The 19,165-nt window shown below is 40.1% G+C and overlaps 1 protein-coding gene across 35 annotated transcripts in view; it reads right to left on the bottom strand.

The window, feature by feature from the left end:
• LOC118408405 (neurexin-3-like) overlaps nucleotides 1-19,165 on the bottom strand; it is a 220,668-nt gene that overhangs the window by 74,403 nt on the left and 127,100 nt on the right. For all 35 annotated transcript variants that reach the window (XM_035809174.1, XM_035809181.1, XM_035809183.1 and 32 more), the window contains one exon: nucleotides 15,976-16,771. In XM_035809174.1, coding sequence (XP_035665067.1) covers nucleotides 15,976-16,771 — 796 coding nt within the window. The remainder of the gene's footprint in view (nucleotides 1-15,975; nucleotides 16,772-19,165) is intronic.

The raw sequence follows: 19,165 nt of genomic DNA, 5'->3' as shown, positions 1-19,165 counted from the left end.
TTTTTACTAATGACGGTTTAACCCAAAAATGAATCTTACAAAATTCCCCCGTTCAAGAATGGACTCCAGTGCAGCCTATGTGGATTTGCACAATAGACCAGTCCAGAAATACTCCCACTGAAACCTTGGCCTTTTGAATAAGAAACCAAATCCAAAATTGAATTTAGCAAAAAAGGTCCCAGTGCATGAAAAGGTATAATAGACCAGTCTAAAAACACTTCCACTAAAAATTGAATTTTGAATCATCACCCGTCCAAACTGAATTTGAAAAAATCCCCCTTCCGTGTGCAAGAAATGGACTCTTCCATGTAAAGTAGAGCAGTCCAAAAATACATCCGCTAAAATAGGACTTTGACATAATCACTGAAGTCCCAAAAATGGATTTTAAAAAAAGCCAATGGATTTTTAAAAAATCCCCCCTCCATGCAAGAATGGACTCTTCCAGCACACCCATTTAAAATTGCAAATTAGACCAGTCCAAAAATAACCCTGCTGAAAGACTTTGACAAACTAGAAGTCACCAAAGTCCAAAATATGAATTTAAAAAAATCCCCCCTCCGTGCGAGAATAGACTCTTCCAGCACACCTTCTGTAAAACTGCAAAATAGACCTGTCCAAAAATACACCCACTGAAAGACTTCACCAGTCCGAGGATGAATTTTAAAAAAAAATGAACCCCTCCGTGTAAGAATGGACTCTTCCAGATAACACCGGACTCGCTGATTGGCTGTCACCCCCCCCCCTCTTTAGGATATAGATTCAGGCTAAGTGATTGGTTACCTATCCAATTAGATTAAATAGACATATATGCCAGAAGGTGCAATCTGCAGCTGGGGTCAACGACCTTAAGGTCATTGACCCCTGTGGCTATTGGAAAATGACAAAAAAATCCCCAAATCTATCATTTTGACGTAGTCTATGACAAAAATTATACATGTGTCATTTGAATAAATATCTAGTGCAACATTTTACCAAAATTTAGGTCATTTGGTTTTAAAACCAGAGCACAAGAGCCAAAAGTGTACTTTTTGGTCATAAAATGGCCAAATAATCGCAAAATTAAGCATTTTGTTGTACTGTATGCCTCAACTGTTAATGAATCCATGTGCGCATATGTCTAGGGCACTCCTATACTAAATGTCAGGTCATCCGGTTCTAAAACCAAGGTACAGGAGCCAAAAGTGTCCTTTTTTGGTCAAAAAATGACCAAAAAATCGCAAAAATAAGCATTTCGTTATACTGTACACCTAAAGTGGTATTGAATTTATATGGGGGAATTATCAAGGCACATCTGTGACAAATTTCAGCTCATTCGGTTATAATACCAGGGTACAGGGGGCCCAAATATACAGTTTTGGTCTTAAGATGACCAAAAAACCTTAATAAAATCATTTTAAAGGCAGATATGAAAAAAATGAAAAAAACGTCTGGGGGTATTGGCCCACTCTACCCTTGTGTCAAATTTCAAGTCAATCGGTTCAGGAACAACGGAGATACCGTGTTCCGAAGATTTGACAGGAGAAAGAAAGAAAGAAAGAAAGAAACATTACGAATACAATATATTTCACCATACCTATGGTATGGCTGAAATATAAATATGCTGTATCAAAGCAATGTACATGTATATCACAAGCTAATTGATAAACTGGGCCAAGTTTAACATAAAAGATGATAATCTAAATGACCTCTTTTTTAATCCAATGTAAACTGATGGTAGATTCTAAATTGTTTTAAGAATTGAGTCAAATGCAAACAGTGTCGTATTTTAAAACATCTCCTTGAGAACTGCTGTCTCCCTTAAGAAAAAAGAGCAGATAAAAACATTTCAAAGCCAAGGAATCCAATGGACCTGGCCTCTGAGTGTAGTGATAAGGCTCCCAATCCCAGGTGATTGACACAAATTGCGGAACAGTTCTCAGCAGCCCCTCCCGGGCCTCCATGTGATGAGGAAATGGACGGGGTCAAGCAGCCAATCTCCACCACTCTACCTTTTATGGCCACATGGCTCTGAGCAGCCCGTGCTGTTCTTCCAAAGACTACTTGATTCTGTTTTACAGTCATTGTTTTTAGAGAATTGGATTTAAACACATAGATAAGAAGTTGCAGAGCAACAAAGCCAATGGCAAAAATTTTCTAAAAAGGAAAAACATAGATTAAAAATAGCTGCCAGAAAACTCAATCCAATTCCATCGTGTCCAGAGCCATCTAGCAGAAGATCCAAGGACTGCAGCACTAGTGCCCCGTGGCACATAGGTCAGCAAGTTTCCTTGTTGTTTCAGTATCAGTGTATATTTCTATAGGAACAAGATGCTTACCCTTCCTTTCTAGCATACTTGAGACTAAACACAAGAACCCAATTTTACATCCATTCCACAAGACGGTTGCAGCTCAAACCAAGATCTTATTCCGAGGATTCAACTGGGTTTCTCCCAATTACCAACCATGTAGGAACCAAGAGATAAACTTTGAGGTTGCTTCCAGGGACAGAGAAATCCCAACAGAAGTCAGAGTAACAAATGATCATCACATCAGGGATTAGCCCAACCATTGGTTTCCCTTTCAGTCTAGACAAATACGCGCCACACGTCTTGAAAAAAATGGTATCTTCTGAAAGCGCTGATCAAGAGCAAAGACAACATGGATCAATCTAACGTGAGATGAAACACTACAAGCGAAGGGGGTGATTTTTTGCTGTCCAATCACACACCCTCTTCAAAGGCGGATCTTTCACATTCCGACACCAAATTTGTACTTGTACACTGTTAAGCTAAACTAATTGTGATCCTCGCACACAGCCCTGATATTGATTGAGTAGCTGACATATTAGTACTTTGTACCGTCTTACTCTCTGTGCTTTGATAAATGTATTTAATATCACAAGAAACGGAACATGTCGTGTGGCTGTCTGAGTACTCAGTCAACGTTGGTATGATGTACTGTTGTGAAGTAATGGTCCATCCAAGTTAAAAACTCAGGACAAATTTCACACAGTGGTGAGCCAGGGCTTGGGTACAGTGACCCAACTACAGAATCAACACAGAGAATACTAAACTTGCTTCAAATTTTTTTCTGACTGACTGAATCAGACATTCAAGTGTTGTTACAAATAGACATGTTAAGCTTTGGAATGTAAATTGATTCAAATCAAAAGGAGCTCGAACTTCATTATAACACAGAAACCCATTTTTACTGGTGAGATACTCGAGCACTGATCACGCAACAGTTACTTTGCTTTCATATGGTGCCAATGTTCCTAATGAAAAAGGATAAGACATATCCCCAGAGTGATTACAATAAGCTTTCAGTAACCTTGCTCTACCTGCTTGATGATTAGACTACATGAGGTCACTCAAAGGCTTTGGTGGCAATTACAGTCGACCCCCCTCCCCCACCTTAGGATATATTTAACCTTGGCACCTTCCAACTGACATGAACTCTACAGTTCGAGGTGACAAGGACTTCTTTGGGACCATCTATGCTGAATGACATGTGCCCTCAATATATGAGAGGTGCTCTGTTGAAGATAATGGCTTTCTGCAACGAATGAAGTCATCGCACCTGCTGCAACCTTATGGATTTCAATTTGAAAGATATCAAGCGAAATAATTCCAACAATGTAAGGAAAAATGTAGGTTATATCCAACACTCTCAACTGCCCACATCAAAATTGTCTGCATCACCTACAACAGCATACAGTAAATCGTGAGTTTAAAAGTTCAGTGAGAACTCTGTGCATGTGCACAAGAACAAGCCTAGTCAGTCACGCCCCTTTACAAACACAAAAAAAAAACACAATCTGTTCAAATAGTTTAATGAGGTTGAGGCCAGCATCATCATTTTGCATACCAGGGCTCAATTCCTGGGGTTTTGTGCACCCAGGTGCACCCAAAATTGGAGTTGTGCACCCAAATATTTTCATAGGCTTATGTATGTTAAGATGTCAGTATACTAAGTAAACACCATATTCTTGACATCTATGTGTTAGAAAGATAATAAAATGACTGTCATAGTACTTCCGATTTCTGAAGAGCTCCGTTTAAATTACTAATTTAGTAGGTTTGCAATTAAGTTATTCTGATATATATATATTCTACTTTATTTTATGTGGTGCAACCAAAAATATTTTGGTGCATCCAATTTTCTAGATTGGGTGCACCAGTACACCTATTCCCAAAAATGAATTTTGAGCCCTGCATACTGTGAACAAGCCCTAACAGTCGGATAAGGTTGCCGTAATATATTTTCTAATTTGAGCTCTATTAATGACAGACCTGACCTTCACATGGCTATCAATCCCTCTCATAATCATGATTAGCAGTCTTATAATGATAATCAGCAGTCTTATCACACCCTCAGTTGCAGCGTCTCTAATGATAGCAGGGTAAAATACAACTTCATGCATTTTAGGATCTTCGAGTGTGCGAGTCTAAAATTAAGACACAGCCAGAAAGGAAAGAAACAATTCTCACAGGAGAATCTAAGTCAAGGACATGTGAACAGATGGGAGGGGGGCACAGCAAGGTGCACGTCTCGCCTATGTGCACTTGGGAAATGAGGGTTATGAAATATTGAAAGGACAATTTGTCATTTGCAGCAGGACTTGCTTTGAATCTTTAAAATATGTGAGGATACGCCATTGTATGTTTCACACTGAAGGTGACAGGAGTAGAGTGGCTTGTGTATTTTCTTTCACAAATAATTAGGTTACATGCATGTACATTTTGTATAGTTTAAGTTGATATACAAGCAGTCAGTTTGTAATATGTGAAGTACTGCGACCGTCTCAGTGTTGTTTGTTGTTTAACTTTCTTGCTGCTGCCTAAGTTAGTTGTCAAAGCAAAATTTGTTCAAAACAGCTACCTCAGTAAGCTGAAGGTTAAAAGTCTGCCTGGCAACTCTTGCAGATGAAAGTACGTAGTACTCCCTCGGTCAAAGCCTATGCAATATCTTCAAAGCTGATCACTGGGACAGCAGAATGGGAAAATTGAGCTTTCATTACAGCCATTTTTATCACTAGAATTCATCCCACAGAATATAGGAAAAAGATATACATCAGCTAGCAAGAGAAAAGTTGTTCCACCACAAAAATAAAGCTCTGTGAAATTACTTTCCACTCCAGAATTGCTAATATTCAGCCTTGCCAATTTAAAAAGCATTTTACAGTACATTAAGCCACCAGCATTACCAGTCTAGACGCTGAATGAACTAACATGGCCTGAAGCCTCGGTACAGGTGCTTTCATCCATGAAGGTTAAAGCCATACTTTAGCTTCACTAGCAGCAAGCTATATAAGACTAGAATCCTGACAATATCTATCCCCAACTACAGACCTTGGAGAAAGTATCTGCTAATCCTATGGAAATCACCTGCAATATGATATCAAGGCATACATGAGAACTGTTAAAGCTTGCTGGACCTGGAATTCATTAAAAAGATGGTATCATCGACTGTTCATAACACTTCTAACTTGTCAGGAAATTATACTTTTGCACAACACCCATTGCATATAAAACATAAAAAATTGTGCATAAAACAGACTTTTAATAATACATTCATAATAAACGAAGAAGAAAAAAGCTGTATCTGTATTAGTTTCAGTAAAATGAAGGGAGCTTTCCATGACTAAAGAACATATGTTCACAGCAACCATTTCAGCACCAAGGACAACAACCTGCCAGTTCCAAAAATAACTGTGAAAAACGTTTCACAAAATAAAGAAAACTCGTTTCAGCTTTGATTTTGGCATTTCTAAGGTTGGTATGATACCGCAGGTCTAGAATTGAAGAATGAAGAATACAGCACTTCCCAGCAAACTTTTACCACTGACCATTACATTGCAAAAGCATAACAAAGCACAACAGGTTAAGGTCCAACGTTATGCATTTACTAATTTCCCTACACTAAACTGTTATCACATAGGTTTATAGGATTGCCGAGCAAATATACAATCATGTAGATAACATCCTTATCAACACTGTGGTATATAAAAGAATCTCTATGTACAGTATGTATGGAAGAGGGAAGATGACTGCCCCCATTCCAGCAGCAATCTTGAAAATCAGAATCAGATATCAGGGTCTGCAATCTCTTGAGATGATTGAGAATGAGACTGAGTAAAGGAAACAGTTTCTTCTCAGCTAAGTTTAAATTTGGACTAAACTGATTCAAGCAGTATCAAAAGACATCCTAAAGGAAAGGCTTTGAAATTAGCAAGCATTAAAGAGACAGCTGAACAAGGAATAACACTCATGCAAGAAAAAAGGCAAGAAGATTGGAGAAATTCAATAAAATCAAAATGCCTGTGTCTCCTACTGCAAAGTAATACTAGTATGCTGTCTATACAGTTTGGTTGCAAATCTAGTTTATTTGTCAAATGCATGCAAAGTTGAGCGACTTTATAGATCTTTTACAAATGTATCCGTCAGCATCCGCCCAGTGGACTCTCAGTGCCATTCAGACAGCTCTGTGCTCCATGCATATCTAAGTGCTGGGGAGATATACTGCAGATGCAACACGGATTTGCCTCCAGAGAATTTCCTCATGAATGCAGTCGGAAAGTGCCATGCATCAAAGTCTACGGCAGATATTGTAAAGACTAAGTGCACTTCTAATATGGCTTCAAAAGAAAGTCAAATAGACCGGAAGTCACGACAAAGCCATGTGGGAGATGTCTGTCTGAATGGGTTTGGGTTTGGATGGAAGAGAATGATTCACCACACAAAAATAAACAAGCAAAGACGATTGAATTGTCAGCAATATGATGTGTGACATTTGGTAGTTCCTCTAGTAATATTTTACATTTCACATCTTTACAAGCTATTTCTTGTGTTCTGCACAATTGCTCCCCTCAGCAACATATCATGAGAATTTACGACAAGATAGGGAGAAAATGTCAGTCGCCAATATTGCTTTAATATCAACATATCAAATCTGCAAGACTGATATTACATCCAATAAATGCCGAGCTATAATTTCGGCTACATGTTGATCAAAAGACTGAACATGCTTGGAAACCATTAATCAAAAGCCTTTTGACTGACAGTTAGGCTATTTCAATTGAATATCATGTATATAAGTCAGATATTTTCATTTACCTAGACATGCTGGGCCTATCATAGAGAACTTATCAAACCTCAGGTATGAAATATGAAAATTCAAAAGGAACCTCAATGTGTGATGTTAGTCATCTACAATCAATTTTGTTCATGATACATGTTTTATTTTTGCTTTTATCAAAAGTGCCTGGAGATATCATTTGTAAAAGTCAAGATTTCATGGAAAGTAAGATTCTGTCATTCCAGACATTGCATTACTTCAGGGCTCTACACTAACTTACTACTATTCCAAAGGATGTGATGAACACAGTTTCCATCATTCATGTGATATCACAATCTGCATTAATAAAATCATAACAAACTGCTTTCCAACTTGTAAGCAAAAGAAGTTAATCTGGCAGATATGTATTTGTAGAAGCACTGTCCCAGAATGCAATAATAGGATATCATCTTTATGGAGGAGAGCACAACCTCATACGATACAATCTATCGCAGTGCTATTTGCAGAACGTTATCTTCAAGGAAAGATATATACTTAACTTCTGCATTTCTAATAAACTCTACATGTGTAGAGATGCTGCACACCAATAGCCAGATATCTTTACTGTACAATCTCACAAGGAACTGATACAGGCATGAAAGGACTTTATCTCAACATTTCTCTTGCAAGATAAGGATTGTCCCTAGCAGTTCCAACTTCACGCATTTCAAGCAGCTTATGGGTGGTACACTCCTAAAACATTTCTATTTTATCACCCCTGAAAAATTTATACCTTCCCAGGCAAGCTGATGCCGGGCCCGAAATTAAGTCCCGTCATTACGGCCTGCTGCGCCGAGGGATTGCTTTTTATTACAGACATTCTTGATTCACTTCCTCATAATGCGATAAAATACATGTACGCTGCGATTCACTTCATTGTGGGAACCAGAGACTAAGCAATTTGATGCACTGTGCAGGAGCAGTGGTTCTGTCTTGCTGTCCTACAGCTTGCATATCCGAGTGGTGTGCCCTGCTTCAGCTATTGATCAGTATTGATCGCTGTACGCCTGAATTCCTGCCTGGAATTTTCCTCCTAAACAAGCGCCACTGGCAAAGAACATGGGATGGTAGCTAACAAGCTCGACAGGCCCCCTCACTTCATCGATTCGAAATCCTTAAATAGTTTGCCATTGATCAACTCGAAGTCCTTGTTCAGTTTTCTTGTTTATCACGATTATACATGGGTCATTACAGCGGCCTGATTGGTCATTGTGGGTAAAATATCGACATGTGGAAATTGGTCTTCAGAAGGTGGAAATCAATGGAAGACATGCTCAGAAACCAGGGGACAAAAAGGTCACGTAATCGCTCCCAGTAGCCCTTCTTCTTTGATGAAAGTTCTGCCAATAATCTGTCATCGTTTTCTACACCAGCCCTCTTGTGGCGCCATGTCAACACATAGGACAAGGCAGCGGGTACGCAACCTGCTACCAAAAACGCACAAAAGGCATGAAGAATCACCAGCTAGGCTGTCCTTTAGACTCAAATGGCAACAATTTTTATGTAATGGTGATTTACCGCACAGGGCCATCTGGGACAGCATGGCATGTCGTAGAATATTACTTCCCAGACAGATGGCTGGGATGAAGGGTGGGAGGGGGAGTAGCAGAAGGACTCAACACTGTCTCTGGGGACAATACCATGTCTGCACTTTCTAGTTTCAAGTTTGGGACACTTCCTGGGACAACAATTTTTGTGATATAAAGGGGGAAAGCTGTGCAACATACATTTTATGTAAAAGCAGGTACAATTATATTAGCCTTTTTAAAATCATAGTTTCTGAGAAAAATGGCCAAAACTGTGTGTCTTCTGCACAATGATAAATGATAAGATGTTTGTGTCCATTGGGGTATATCAATAAATAAGAAATATTGATTGCAGATATATCTATGCAACACAAAACTTGTCATATCTAGTATTTTACAATAAGAAGAAATTGCTTGGTTATCAATTATGAGTCTACCTATTTACCAATTTTTACTGAAAACTGAATTTTAAGTCTTTATTGATGATGATAAATTTTGAAACTTCCAATACCATTGATGGAATAATAATCATGAAAACAATACAATGGCTACATAGCCGACACTTTTAGTGATGTATTCTATTAAAGTGAATTGCTCTCAAATGCAAATTTTCTTTCAAAGATCCACCAAACGAGGAATCAGACATGTGCGTATTCTTCCTCTTTATTGTTAATTAATGTACTCAACCCTTCAGGCTGAGGAATCTTAGAACAGTACAGAGTATACATACATTAGCCTGTAAATTTCAATCTACTGACAATGGGATAGACCCCTGGTCTTTGCATAATAAGCATGGTCTTTGTTTTTTCATGTACTTGAGGTGTGGCTATCCTCTAACATTGTACCTCCATTTAATGTCCTATTCAATGGATGTCCTGAACTGAAGCTAGGTACTCGTTTTCACCTGGGTAAAGTTAAGAAATTCAATGTTAAGTACCATCCCAAAGGGTAATGGCTGGTACATGCCAAGGGGTTGAACTCAGAACCTCTTGATTTTTGGGGCAAATACTCAACGTCACGTTCTCACAGAAAAGACATCACCACACAGTCTTATCAGCAAGTACCACACCCTGTATAATTCACCTTCACAGAACCCTGCAATGCTGACAAAACAACTTCCTTTCAAGCTCACCCTTTCCTCAATCCTACTAGCTGAATGGCCATGAATAGACCCATTCCCTGGAGCTCCATACCACCATCAGCCAGCTCAGCAATTGTCTAATCACATCTTGTACTCACCATCGTTACATTGTTACACACTAGATTACTTTCTCAACCTGCAGAATACTTTCAATGTAGCAGCTATGATAAGTGTGCAATCCGCCATGAAAACTGCTCCTCTGTTGAAAAAGATTTGCAACGTGGACTTGATACGTACCACTGGTAGTTTGAACATCTCTCATTCAAGTCTTCTCACACAAACTCTTGAGTTTATTGCAAGTCTACTGAAACTTTTTTGACAACCATAACACTCCGTACACATCCTACATCCTAAACATCTCCCGACAATTCTGTTGGTGCACACACGAGCGATCATTAGTATTCATCTGTAACGGCAATTGCATACCGGCTTCCCCATCTTCAAACAGAATTAAGCCCTTGTATCCCAGCTGCTGATAGAAGGTGTTATTTTCTCCCTATCTAAAAGTAATTGCAAGATAAAGGGTTAAAGTTGTATCAAAGTTCATCACTGTCGGATTCCACCTGCACTGATCTGCATGTGGGATGAGACTGCATTTTCGGTTCCTCTACTTTCCCACAAGATATGGCTGCTGCTCTCTGGGGCCCCATTGGGTCCTTGTTAAAAGAAGAGCCAAACTTCTGTCTTTACTACAGAGACTGTTGCGAGAATTCTCCTGTCAAATGACCCCTATCACACCTCACTCTGGGTATATGGATTACTAGTAAATGTGTTGTATAGCAAGTGCAGCCTCCTTCAAAACTAGATTTCAAGGACTTTCTTATATGAATTCTATGCAAGGAGTTGGGTCTCCCATCTTGCAGAAGGTGGTCATGTGCTGAAGTATACTGCTCTAGGTTTTTTGCGGAGTCGTAATGCTACAAAGTAATTTACCTTTATCTGTGGGGTAACCTCTTTTGTTGTTTTTAAAAACAGGGTATTCAGGGATAACAAGACTTAGTGGGCAGACGGTGTTTTCAATTTGCAGTACTTTCACTATATGACAGTTTGAAACCACCGTCCATTTACTTGATATCTTAGGAACAACGGATATAGGTTACCCCACAGATAAAGGTAAACTAGTGTTAGCTATAAACCTAGAGCTGCATTTAATCTTCCTATGCTTGGTATCTGCATCACTGCATCATTTCTTTGTCGGATTAAACATGTGTCCCGGCTTCTGTGGGGGCCTTTTTGACACACAATATGAATACAAATGTATGTGGGGAACATGCATTGTGCAGTGCCTTATTTAAGTATGAAGGCCTTGGTGATTTACTTCTTGCATCAACGGTACTAGTCCCTGATCTCCAACCCTGTCTCCACTGCACATAAAACTAGTGCTGCATGTAATCCCTTCCACGACAGTAACATAAATACTTCACCCTTCCCTTTGTGTGTGTGTGGGTAGACTGTTTTCTACCCTTGGTGACGAATGAGCCCATTAATGTAAGGAACATACACGTACATGTGCACTGCCTCCTTGTCAATGTAATTAATTTCTTGCATTACCAGTTGCCAGTCGGCAACATGGATCTAAAACTCAGTTCACAGTGAACTTAAATAGTGCTGTAATGCTAGTTCACCTTTATCCGCAGGGTAACCTATATTCGTTGTGTTCACCCAAACGGTATTAAAGGATATCAAGTCAACGGATGATGGTTTTAAGTTGTAATATGTTCAAACTATTGTAGTTTTTAGAAATAGAAATTATCATCCGTCGAACTTGATATCCCTAAATACCCGTTTTTGAAAGCAACGTATATAGGTTACCCCACGGATAAAGGTGAAGTAGCATTACATATCCTACCCTTCAACTATTTAAGGAAGCAATCACAGTTTCCTGTTATTTTCTTGAACATGATTATGTTGGGGCCCCAATTGTAACTAAATGTTGTCCAAAATTGTATATTAGGGATAGGAATATCTAATACTAAAAGCTTTGAATATAAAGAATGATTACAACATCACGAGTTCCACTGAACCTCAATCTTTCCTTAGGTTCAAGTTCCCAAGTAATAGAACTCTGTCGGGATTCCCGGCACAGTAAATGGATCTGTCACGTTAGGATTTCTCTGCTCCACTCATTGCAGGCAGCAAATGACTTTGGGGATCTCTTGACGTCTGCGCTAAACCCGGCTCCGCAAGGAACACAACCAAGAAATTCAATCTTACTACTGCTACCATTTCCAACTGTCAAATGAGCCATTCCGTCTTCTGGCCAAGACGGAATCACAGCGGGTTTCCGGTTCCTCTGGCATTTCCAGAAATTGACAGGACCTTTCTCCACATCACTTTTCTCCACTAAGAGTCCCATCCCAGCTTAATGATCACCTGTCACAGTCAGTATGACATCCATTCAACCTTCCCAGGAAAGCATTTAGCATTTCTTTATTCACTGAATCCAAAGCCAAGCTGGAGATTGTTGGAATTGCAAAATCAGTTGTCTGATGCGAGTAGAAAAACCTTCATGTGCACCTACCCAGCAGATTTGCTGTTAATCTGGATTTAGGGCTCCTAATCCTTCAGGGAGCTGGGATTATCACATTTTCCAGTGTGTCAGTCTTCCCTTTAAAGTTTCAGCTTGTCATGCAATCTAGGATATTAAAATGCATCATGGCGAACTACATGACTTTTGTATAGACACTAGTATATTCATAGCAAGTCTCTGCTTCACAAAACTGGTTCCCCTTTGAATATACTTTTGATATTCAGGCATTATAGAATTTAGAAAAGGGCATTGTGACAATATAGAATATGCATGAATGTATCAGAAACTTGATCCTTTGCCTTGTAAATAGGGATTTATTGGTTTAAAGTCAACACCATGCCCTTTGTTGATATACATACATGTGTGCGAGGAGTATCAACAACTGCAGCTGCTGCAGTGGAACAACTGGTACTGCAGTCATCTGCTGCAGATCTCGGTAGAAATGTTACAGTGTAACATGAACAGTTTATTCGTTCATTCATTTTGTACTGTCATATAAAAACTATAGGCAGAGAGAAACTTCATCCAAATGAAACAAGGCATCTCATGGGAACACCCTGTCTGGTGGGTGCTGATGATCCCTGCTGTTGTGCTACAGGAAGGGTCCTAGCAAGGCAAGTGGAAATCCTGTGACAACATCGTCAAGCAGTCTTAGGGGAATCCTGCTGATCAAGGGGTGACGTTACGCTCTTCGAGAATCTTCCTAGGGAATAATCTCATTCATGTGGCTCGGGTATTTTAGGCTGTCATGATGCGTTATGAGTGACTCGTCTGACCTTCAATGCTGCCATTGTGTTACATGTCACTACTTATGATTGAGGGACACAGACTGACATCTTTGATGAAGAGAGTTGGTAAAACATGCGGCAGTGCTGACTACCTTTGCTGAATGCAAATGGAAAAGCATGAGAGTGCATTAACCAGATTTTACTGCCAACTAATACATGTAGAAGTAACCATCCCCATAATGCGTAATTCCCTATGAAAGCACGCAGACATTGACCTGAATGTACAAAGTTATCATCATCAATCATGGCTACTTTCCTATCTCCCCATTACAACTTGCACATACGTTATTCCATTGAAAACCAAGAGTGCAGCCGGTGGAAACTTGTGCTGGAGGAAGTGATAAGTTAAGATCTTTAGCTACAGAGTGTGAAGAGAGTTTGATGTACACAATGCAGGTTGATGCTGTCACCGAGCCATCAGGATTATCGTTATCTGAGCTGAATCAGCCATGTTGGGGTCAAAGAGATGTGACCTTCTGCCAAAGGAAGTCATACATTCAAAATGGTGGCCATCATGCATCAGCTTGGGTTTGACATTGAGTATGTGTGGGACAAGGAGAACGAACCCTATGTCTATTAGGTGTGGGCGTATACTGTGCATATCACATTTACTGACATCAATTGTAGGAAAGATATCTCGTCATGGAGTACATTACCGCATCCGGTTACCAATGACGTATGAAGCATTGAGTGCATAAATGAATGAAGCGGCTTAATAGTGTTCCTCTTCTTCTGGGAATGTATTTTTACATCGGCAATCATCTTATTTTATTTGGGATTGACGTTAAAGGGAAATCTTATTTCTCATCAAACAAAAATGCAGATATGATAAGTTAATATAAGATAAGCTGCTTTGGAAGATCATCAAGAGGATACTGCAAATCTTGTGCTTGGTAAATCATATGTAAACAACTTGAATTGATTAACTTTATTTTTTCCTTGCACCCAGACCTTAAAAAATGAAAAAAGGTTTTGGGCCCCTATTGTGTCTCTAGTTCAAGATTTCTTGGTAGCTCTTGGCCTTCAGAAAAACAATTTGGGCCTCCTATCAGCATATTTTCAAACTGCAGATACCTGTCTTTTTTGTGAGAAACACATCGTTCCTAATCATTGAGCTATTCATAGATTTCCATAATGCTTGTTTTTTTTCTTTCAAAATAAGCTTTGTCATGTTGTCACTGTTGTCTATCCCCTAAACAAGATCATGTTGTTTATGACATTGTCCTTGGTCCCTGTCATCACCGATATGGCTAATACTGTGAATAACGGCTAACAAGAAACATGCAGTGACCCGTAAACCTCTCTAATGGATGAGACTACAAAAAAGCAAAGTCACCACGAAAGGCATAATCATCAATCATTGGTTCATTGCATTGCAACTGTGTTACTCTCCAATGGCAAGGCTAGGGGAGGGGGGCAATGCCATGGGACAACAATAACAAACTGGGGAAACTGCAGTCGACAAACTCTGACTTCTCCAATCCTCCCAAAGAGTGGATATAGAGGCAGCTGTCAGACCGCATATGTGCATGTGCATGGTTGTTGTCAGAATATGTTAGACGCAAAACCTCAAGAAGACTATTCCATGAGGGAATGACGATCTAGAGTCATTACACAACCAACCAGGTGGCTTGTCTCAAGTTTGTATGTCTAACAACAACAAACGATGAGGCTAGTATGTACTGCTCCTGCTCTAGGCTATGCAGGGAATCAAAGAAGGATGATTTGAAATTTTGACTTCGCCATGGAATTTGAGTGACAGCTGATGAAAGATTCAGGCTTGAAGCTGCCCGGCTGGAGCATATGATGCTCATCAATTACTGTAGTACCTGTCCCGTGGAGAACTTACAGGTGGCCGCAGGATTGTACCAAACCAACAGAAAGGTGACAAAATTTGCATTTCATTCCATTCTCATTAAGGTGAGCGGGACTTGAGTATTGATTGTTCGATGGTCGTTACCACGGGTAATCTGCCCGCAGCCCTGATGTTACAAGGCTTATCGGCTCGCGGCAGCCATGCACTGGCACACACGCCCTGATATCATTCCAGCTTCCATCTAAGCCCCTAATTTCTTACTAATGCATAGGCAGCCAGCTCCTGCCATGTTCTTCTGAAGGTCAGTGTACTTGGAAATGGGAGTTGAAGACAGGCAAATGGACCTGCAGTATTTTCACTGACAATCAAAAACTGTCTAGACACCAAAACGTGGTCATTGCTGAAGACGAACATCCTTCAAAATATTAAATATAATGTTTCAAGTGCTTCAAAGAGGGCAATGATAAATTTGAACATGGCCGACATGACTCAAACAAAATACAAACTTTAAAGGACATTTTTGTAGAGAATTGGTACAATGTACAAGTACATCATTTCTTTAACAGTAGTCCTCTCTTCCCCACACATGACATGGCGCTAAGCATCATTTGATGTAAGCTAATTTGCACAAGCATGTTGAAAAGATTCACTTGTTCCACTGCAGTACATGTATCGAGTTACCCGTGGGTTAATTGATTGACAGGAGCGAGGATGATGTGCTCTGATGGGCACTGCATGCAAGATGTGAAATTCGTGACGGTAGGATGACGTATCACAGTGACGTCAGTAGGTCATGTGATGCATAGTAGGCACACAAACAAGGACAGGCCTTTGATAGCAATGACAGCATAGCAATCACTAATTCAGCACCAGGGAAAGGGAATGTACTTCAAGTTTTGTATCAAATAAAAATTACATTTGTTTTCAATTGGACAAAAAACACAGCATAACAGTTACTGTTATTCAGCACCAGGGACAGGGGTTGTCATTTTGCAATCTGGTATTTCTTGCTATATATTGGATAAACTTCACAATTATTTCTAGGTGGGATGATAAAACAAAGAATGGAAAACACTGACCTTTCTCACAGTTCTTGCCAGAGTAGACAGTCTTGGAGCAGTCGCAGATGTAGCGGTTCCACCCCTCCTTGCACTTCCCTCCCTGCTGACAGGGCCTGCTGCTGCACTGGTCAGGCATGGGCCGGCAGTAGGATCCCACACCTACTGCACCCTGCTGCTTGGCAATGGCTGCTATATCCAGGCTGCGCCCATCCATGTAGATGTCCCTCATGCAACCGACAAAGCCGTAGTACAGCTTGCCTGACCAGATCTCTTTGGGAAGCTGTAGGGCGCTCCAGCTGGTGCCGTATCCGCCGACGTATAACTTGCTGTTGAGTCCCAGCTGCGAGCTACCGGCAGGAACAGAGAACTTGCTGAGTCGTGAGTCCACCACGACCATACCGCTCAGGCCATCCCGCTGGATGTCCACATGATGCCACTCTCCATCATTCAGGGGTTTCTGGGTGGCTTTGACCTTCACTGGCCCCGACCCAAGGTCAAACATGACATAAAGATGGCCGTCTAAAAGTTCACAGGCAAAGAAATCTGGTTGTTCTACAGTTCCAAAGTTGTACATCAGCAAGCCATTGTCTTCTTTTGTGCGAAAGTCAAAGGATATCGTCCCAGTCTGCTTCGCTGTCCAGGTGGGTAGCTCGAGGTAAGACTCAGGCGTGAGGAAGGTCACGGGGTCGAGAGGAGACACCTCATTGCAGGTGAACTCAAGGTTGCCGTAGGCTTTCATCTTGGGGCTGTTTGACTTTGCCAGATAAGAGAGGTCAAGGTTCGTCTCCTGTGGCTCAATAGTTCTGTACACCACCTGGAAACACAGACAGTATGAATAAATATGAGTGAGAACAACTATACACAATAAATGCATGAGACAAAGAAATCATTGCAGTACTAGTGTGGTGTGGTGTAATGATACAAGCTCAGATCCAAGCGGTTGTAATTTTTTGATAGTCTGACATGCCTCAATGTTGTGCCCTAGCAAAATGCACACTAAACAGCAAATGCATTGTCTTACACTATATGCAACATTGTGTATGCTATAACACTGATGAGGACACACAAATTTTTGTGGTGTAACATTGTAACTAAACTGCAAATTTGCCACCAAGAACAGTCATAAGTTCATGTGTACCTCATGCTAGATATTTGTATTCATGGATGGCAATGTAGAATTACATGAATACCATCACTAACAGCTCGGTTCTTTCTAGAATTTGAAATATTTGAATAAAACATTATATGTCAAGCTAAGTCAATCCAGTCTAAGTATACACTAGATATTACATTAGATAATATTCACAACATCTAATTCAATTAATCAACTATTCAGTGACATTTGGGTAACCGAGACAGAGGCTACATGTTCTAATCAACATACACACTCAGATGACGGTTGATAAGGTGGGAGAGACGTCTAAAGACTAAAGTGCACCTGGCAAACTTCCAAACAGAGGAGAGGTAGTTCAATCACTGTGCCAGTAAGGCTGTAAGGAGTTTGGAAACCTTTCGGTTTGCAGCTTAACCGGTAATGGTTAATGGCACAATTCTGGCTTTTGGTCCCATGAATTGGAGACATATGCATTGGAGTATATGATCTTTGATACCTTTGAAGCTAGTGCAGCCAATTCCAAGAAATTGATGCAGATCTCATCTCAGTCCTTTGCTACCACTAAATATGGAATAACTCCAATGTCCAGTATTCCTTTCAAACTGTCCAATTATAGAATGTTTGCCATCAGCTCAAACCAGTCAAGCACAATGAGACTATTGTATGCTCCATAGGATCTGTATGTGAAATTGCTGCCCCCCACCCCCAGCACTTTTACCAACTGTCTTTGTTTCAGACTAGCTGGTACCATCTAGTACAATACCTTTTAATTTATAGTCACTGAATAGATGTTTTCCGATGTTTTTAATATCCTCATTGCCTCCTGAACCTGTGTTTTCTGTGTATGTTTTCTGTGTATGGCATACTATGACCACTGGTTGTCTACATGGAAGTAAGTTCACCTTATCCGTGGGGTGACCTATATCCGTTGTTTTTAAAAACAATGTATTCAACAATGTTAACTAGTGAAGTAGACAGACTGTGGTTGTAAACAGCAATATTTTGAAAATATTGCAATTTCAACCACCGTCCAATGTGCCCTAAATATCATGTTATTAAAACATTGGATAAAGGTTCCCCTGTGGATAAAGGTGAAGTAGTGCTAGAAAATATAAAGAACAATCCTGTTCTCTTTTACTTAAACCCAGAGCTGTCTACTGTATTCCGTTCAACAGATGCAGTGACTTTAGTTGTTAGCTTCATGAAGGCATTGGAGTCAGTGTGTAGAAAAATATGTAGAATGTTGACAGAAGCCTTCATATTGTGGTTTTGTCACCGATTGTCTAAGCTCAAAGGATTAAGTATCAATCCTTCCTGTCTGAGTAACAACTATCAACAACTATCAACTTGTGTTCCTAGATTTCCAAAAGATATTTGCAGTACATTGTATATACATGTACATGTAAATTTAAAGTGACTTGAATAAAGGGAAGTATGTAAATTAAAAGACTCTGGCTAAGGCCAACCAAATTTTCAACTGCACATTTCACAGTATGTTTTCAGGAACAAGCTACTCATATCTTACATAAGGAAAATGATAATGAATTTTGTAATTTGAGAGAGGCCTACGTACAGTCAATCCACTTATCAAAGGTTTTACAACATGGGGAGTATCCAATTTCTAATCCGCTAATGATAAGCCTGAATCACAATATGACATCACCAGGTATTAACCTATTCCTGTCCATCTAACAAAGGAGCGGTATCTGTGTGCTGTGTACTACAATCTCAAAATTACTGACTGCAGTGCTAATCAGGCATATACAATGTATGACACTACTGGAAGCAACTGCTCCACCCCCCACCCCCACTCCTGGCAAGAACAGGTCAATATGTTTCAGCCATACATCACCACAAGCCTCTGAAAACTACTGTTTTTCACCTCATCAGAAACACTTTGAACAATAGCCAACACTTCCAAAGCATTTGCATTTTCATTTGTTATTTGATCGATCCGGCTTCCTCTCACCCCCAGCAATTATCCAGTACATTCCATACATCATGTTGGAATAAATGAATGCACGGGCTATTCCCACCAGCAGCAGTAATGGGTCTATCCATCTTGTCAAACAAACAGCCCATCAACCAGGCTTT

The sequence above is a fragment of the Branchiostoma floridae genome, unplaced genomic scaffold (assembly GCF_000003815.2).
Source record: "Branchiostoma floridae strain S238N-H82 unplaced genomic scaffold, Bfl_VNyyK Sc7u5tJ_1583, whole genome shotgun sequence".
Classification (NCBI taxonomy): domain Eukaryota; kingdom Metazoa; phylum Chordata; class Leptocardii; order Amphioxiformes; family Branchiostomatidae; genus Branchiostoma; species Branchiostoma floridae.
The sequence above is the reverse complement of the archived record's forward strand: the minus strand, read 5'-3'. Positions and strand labels throughout refer to the sequence as shown.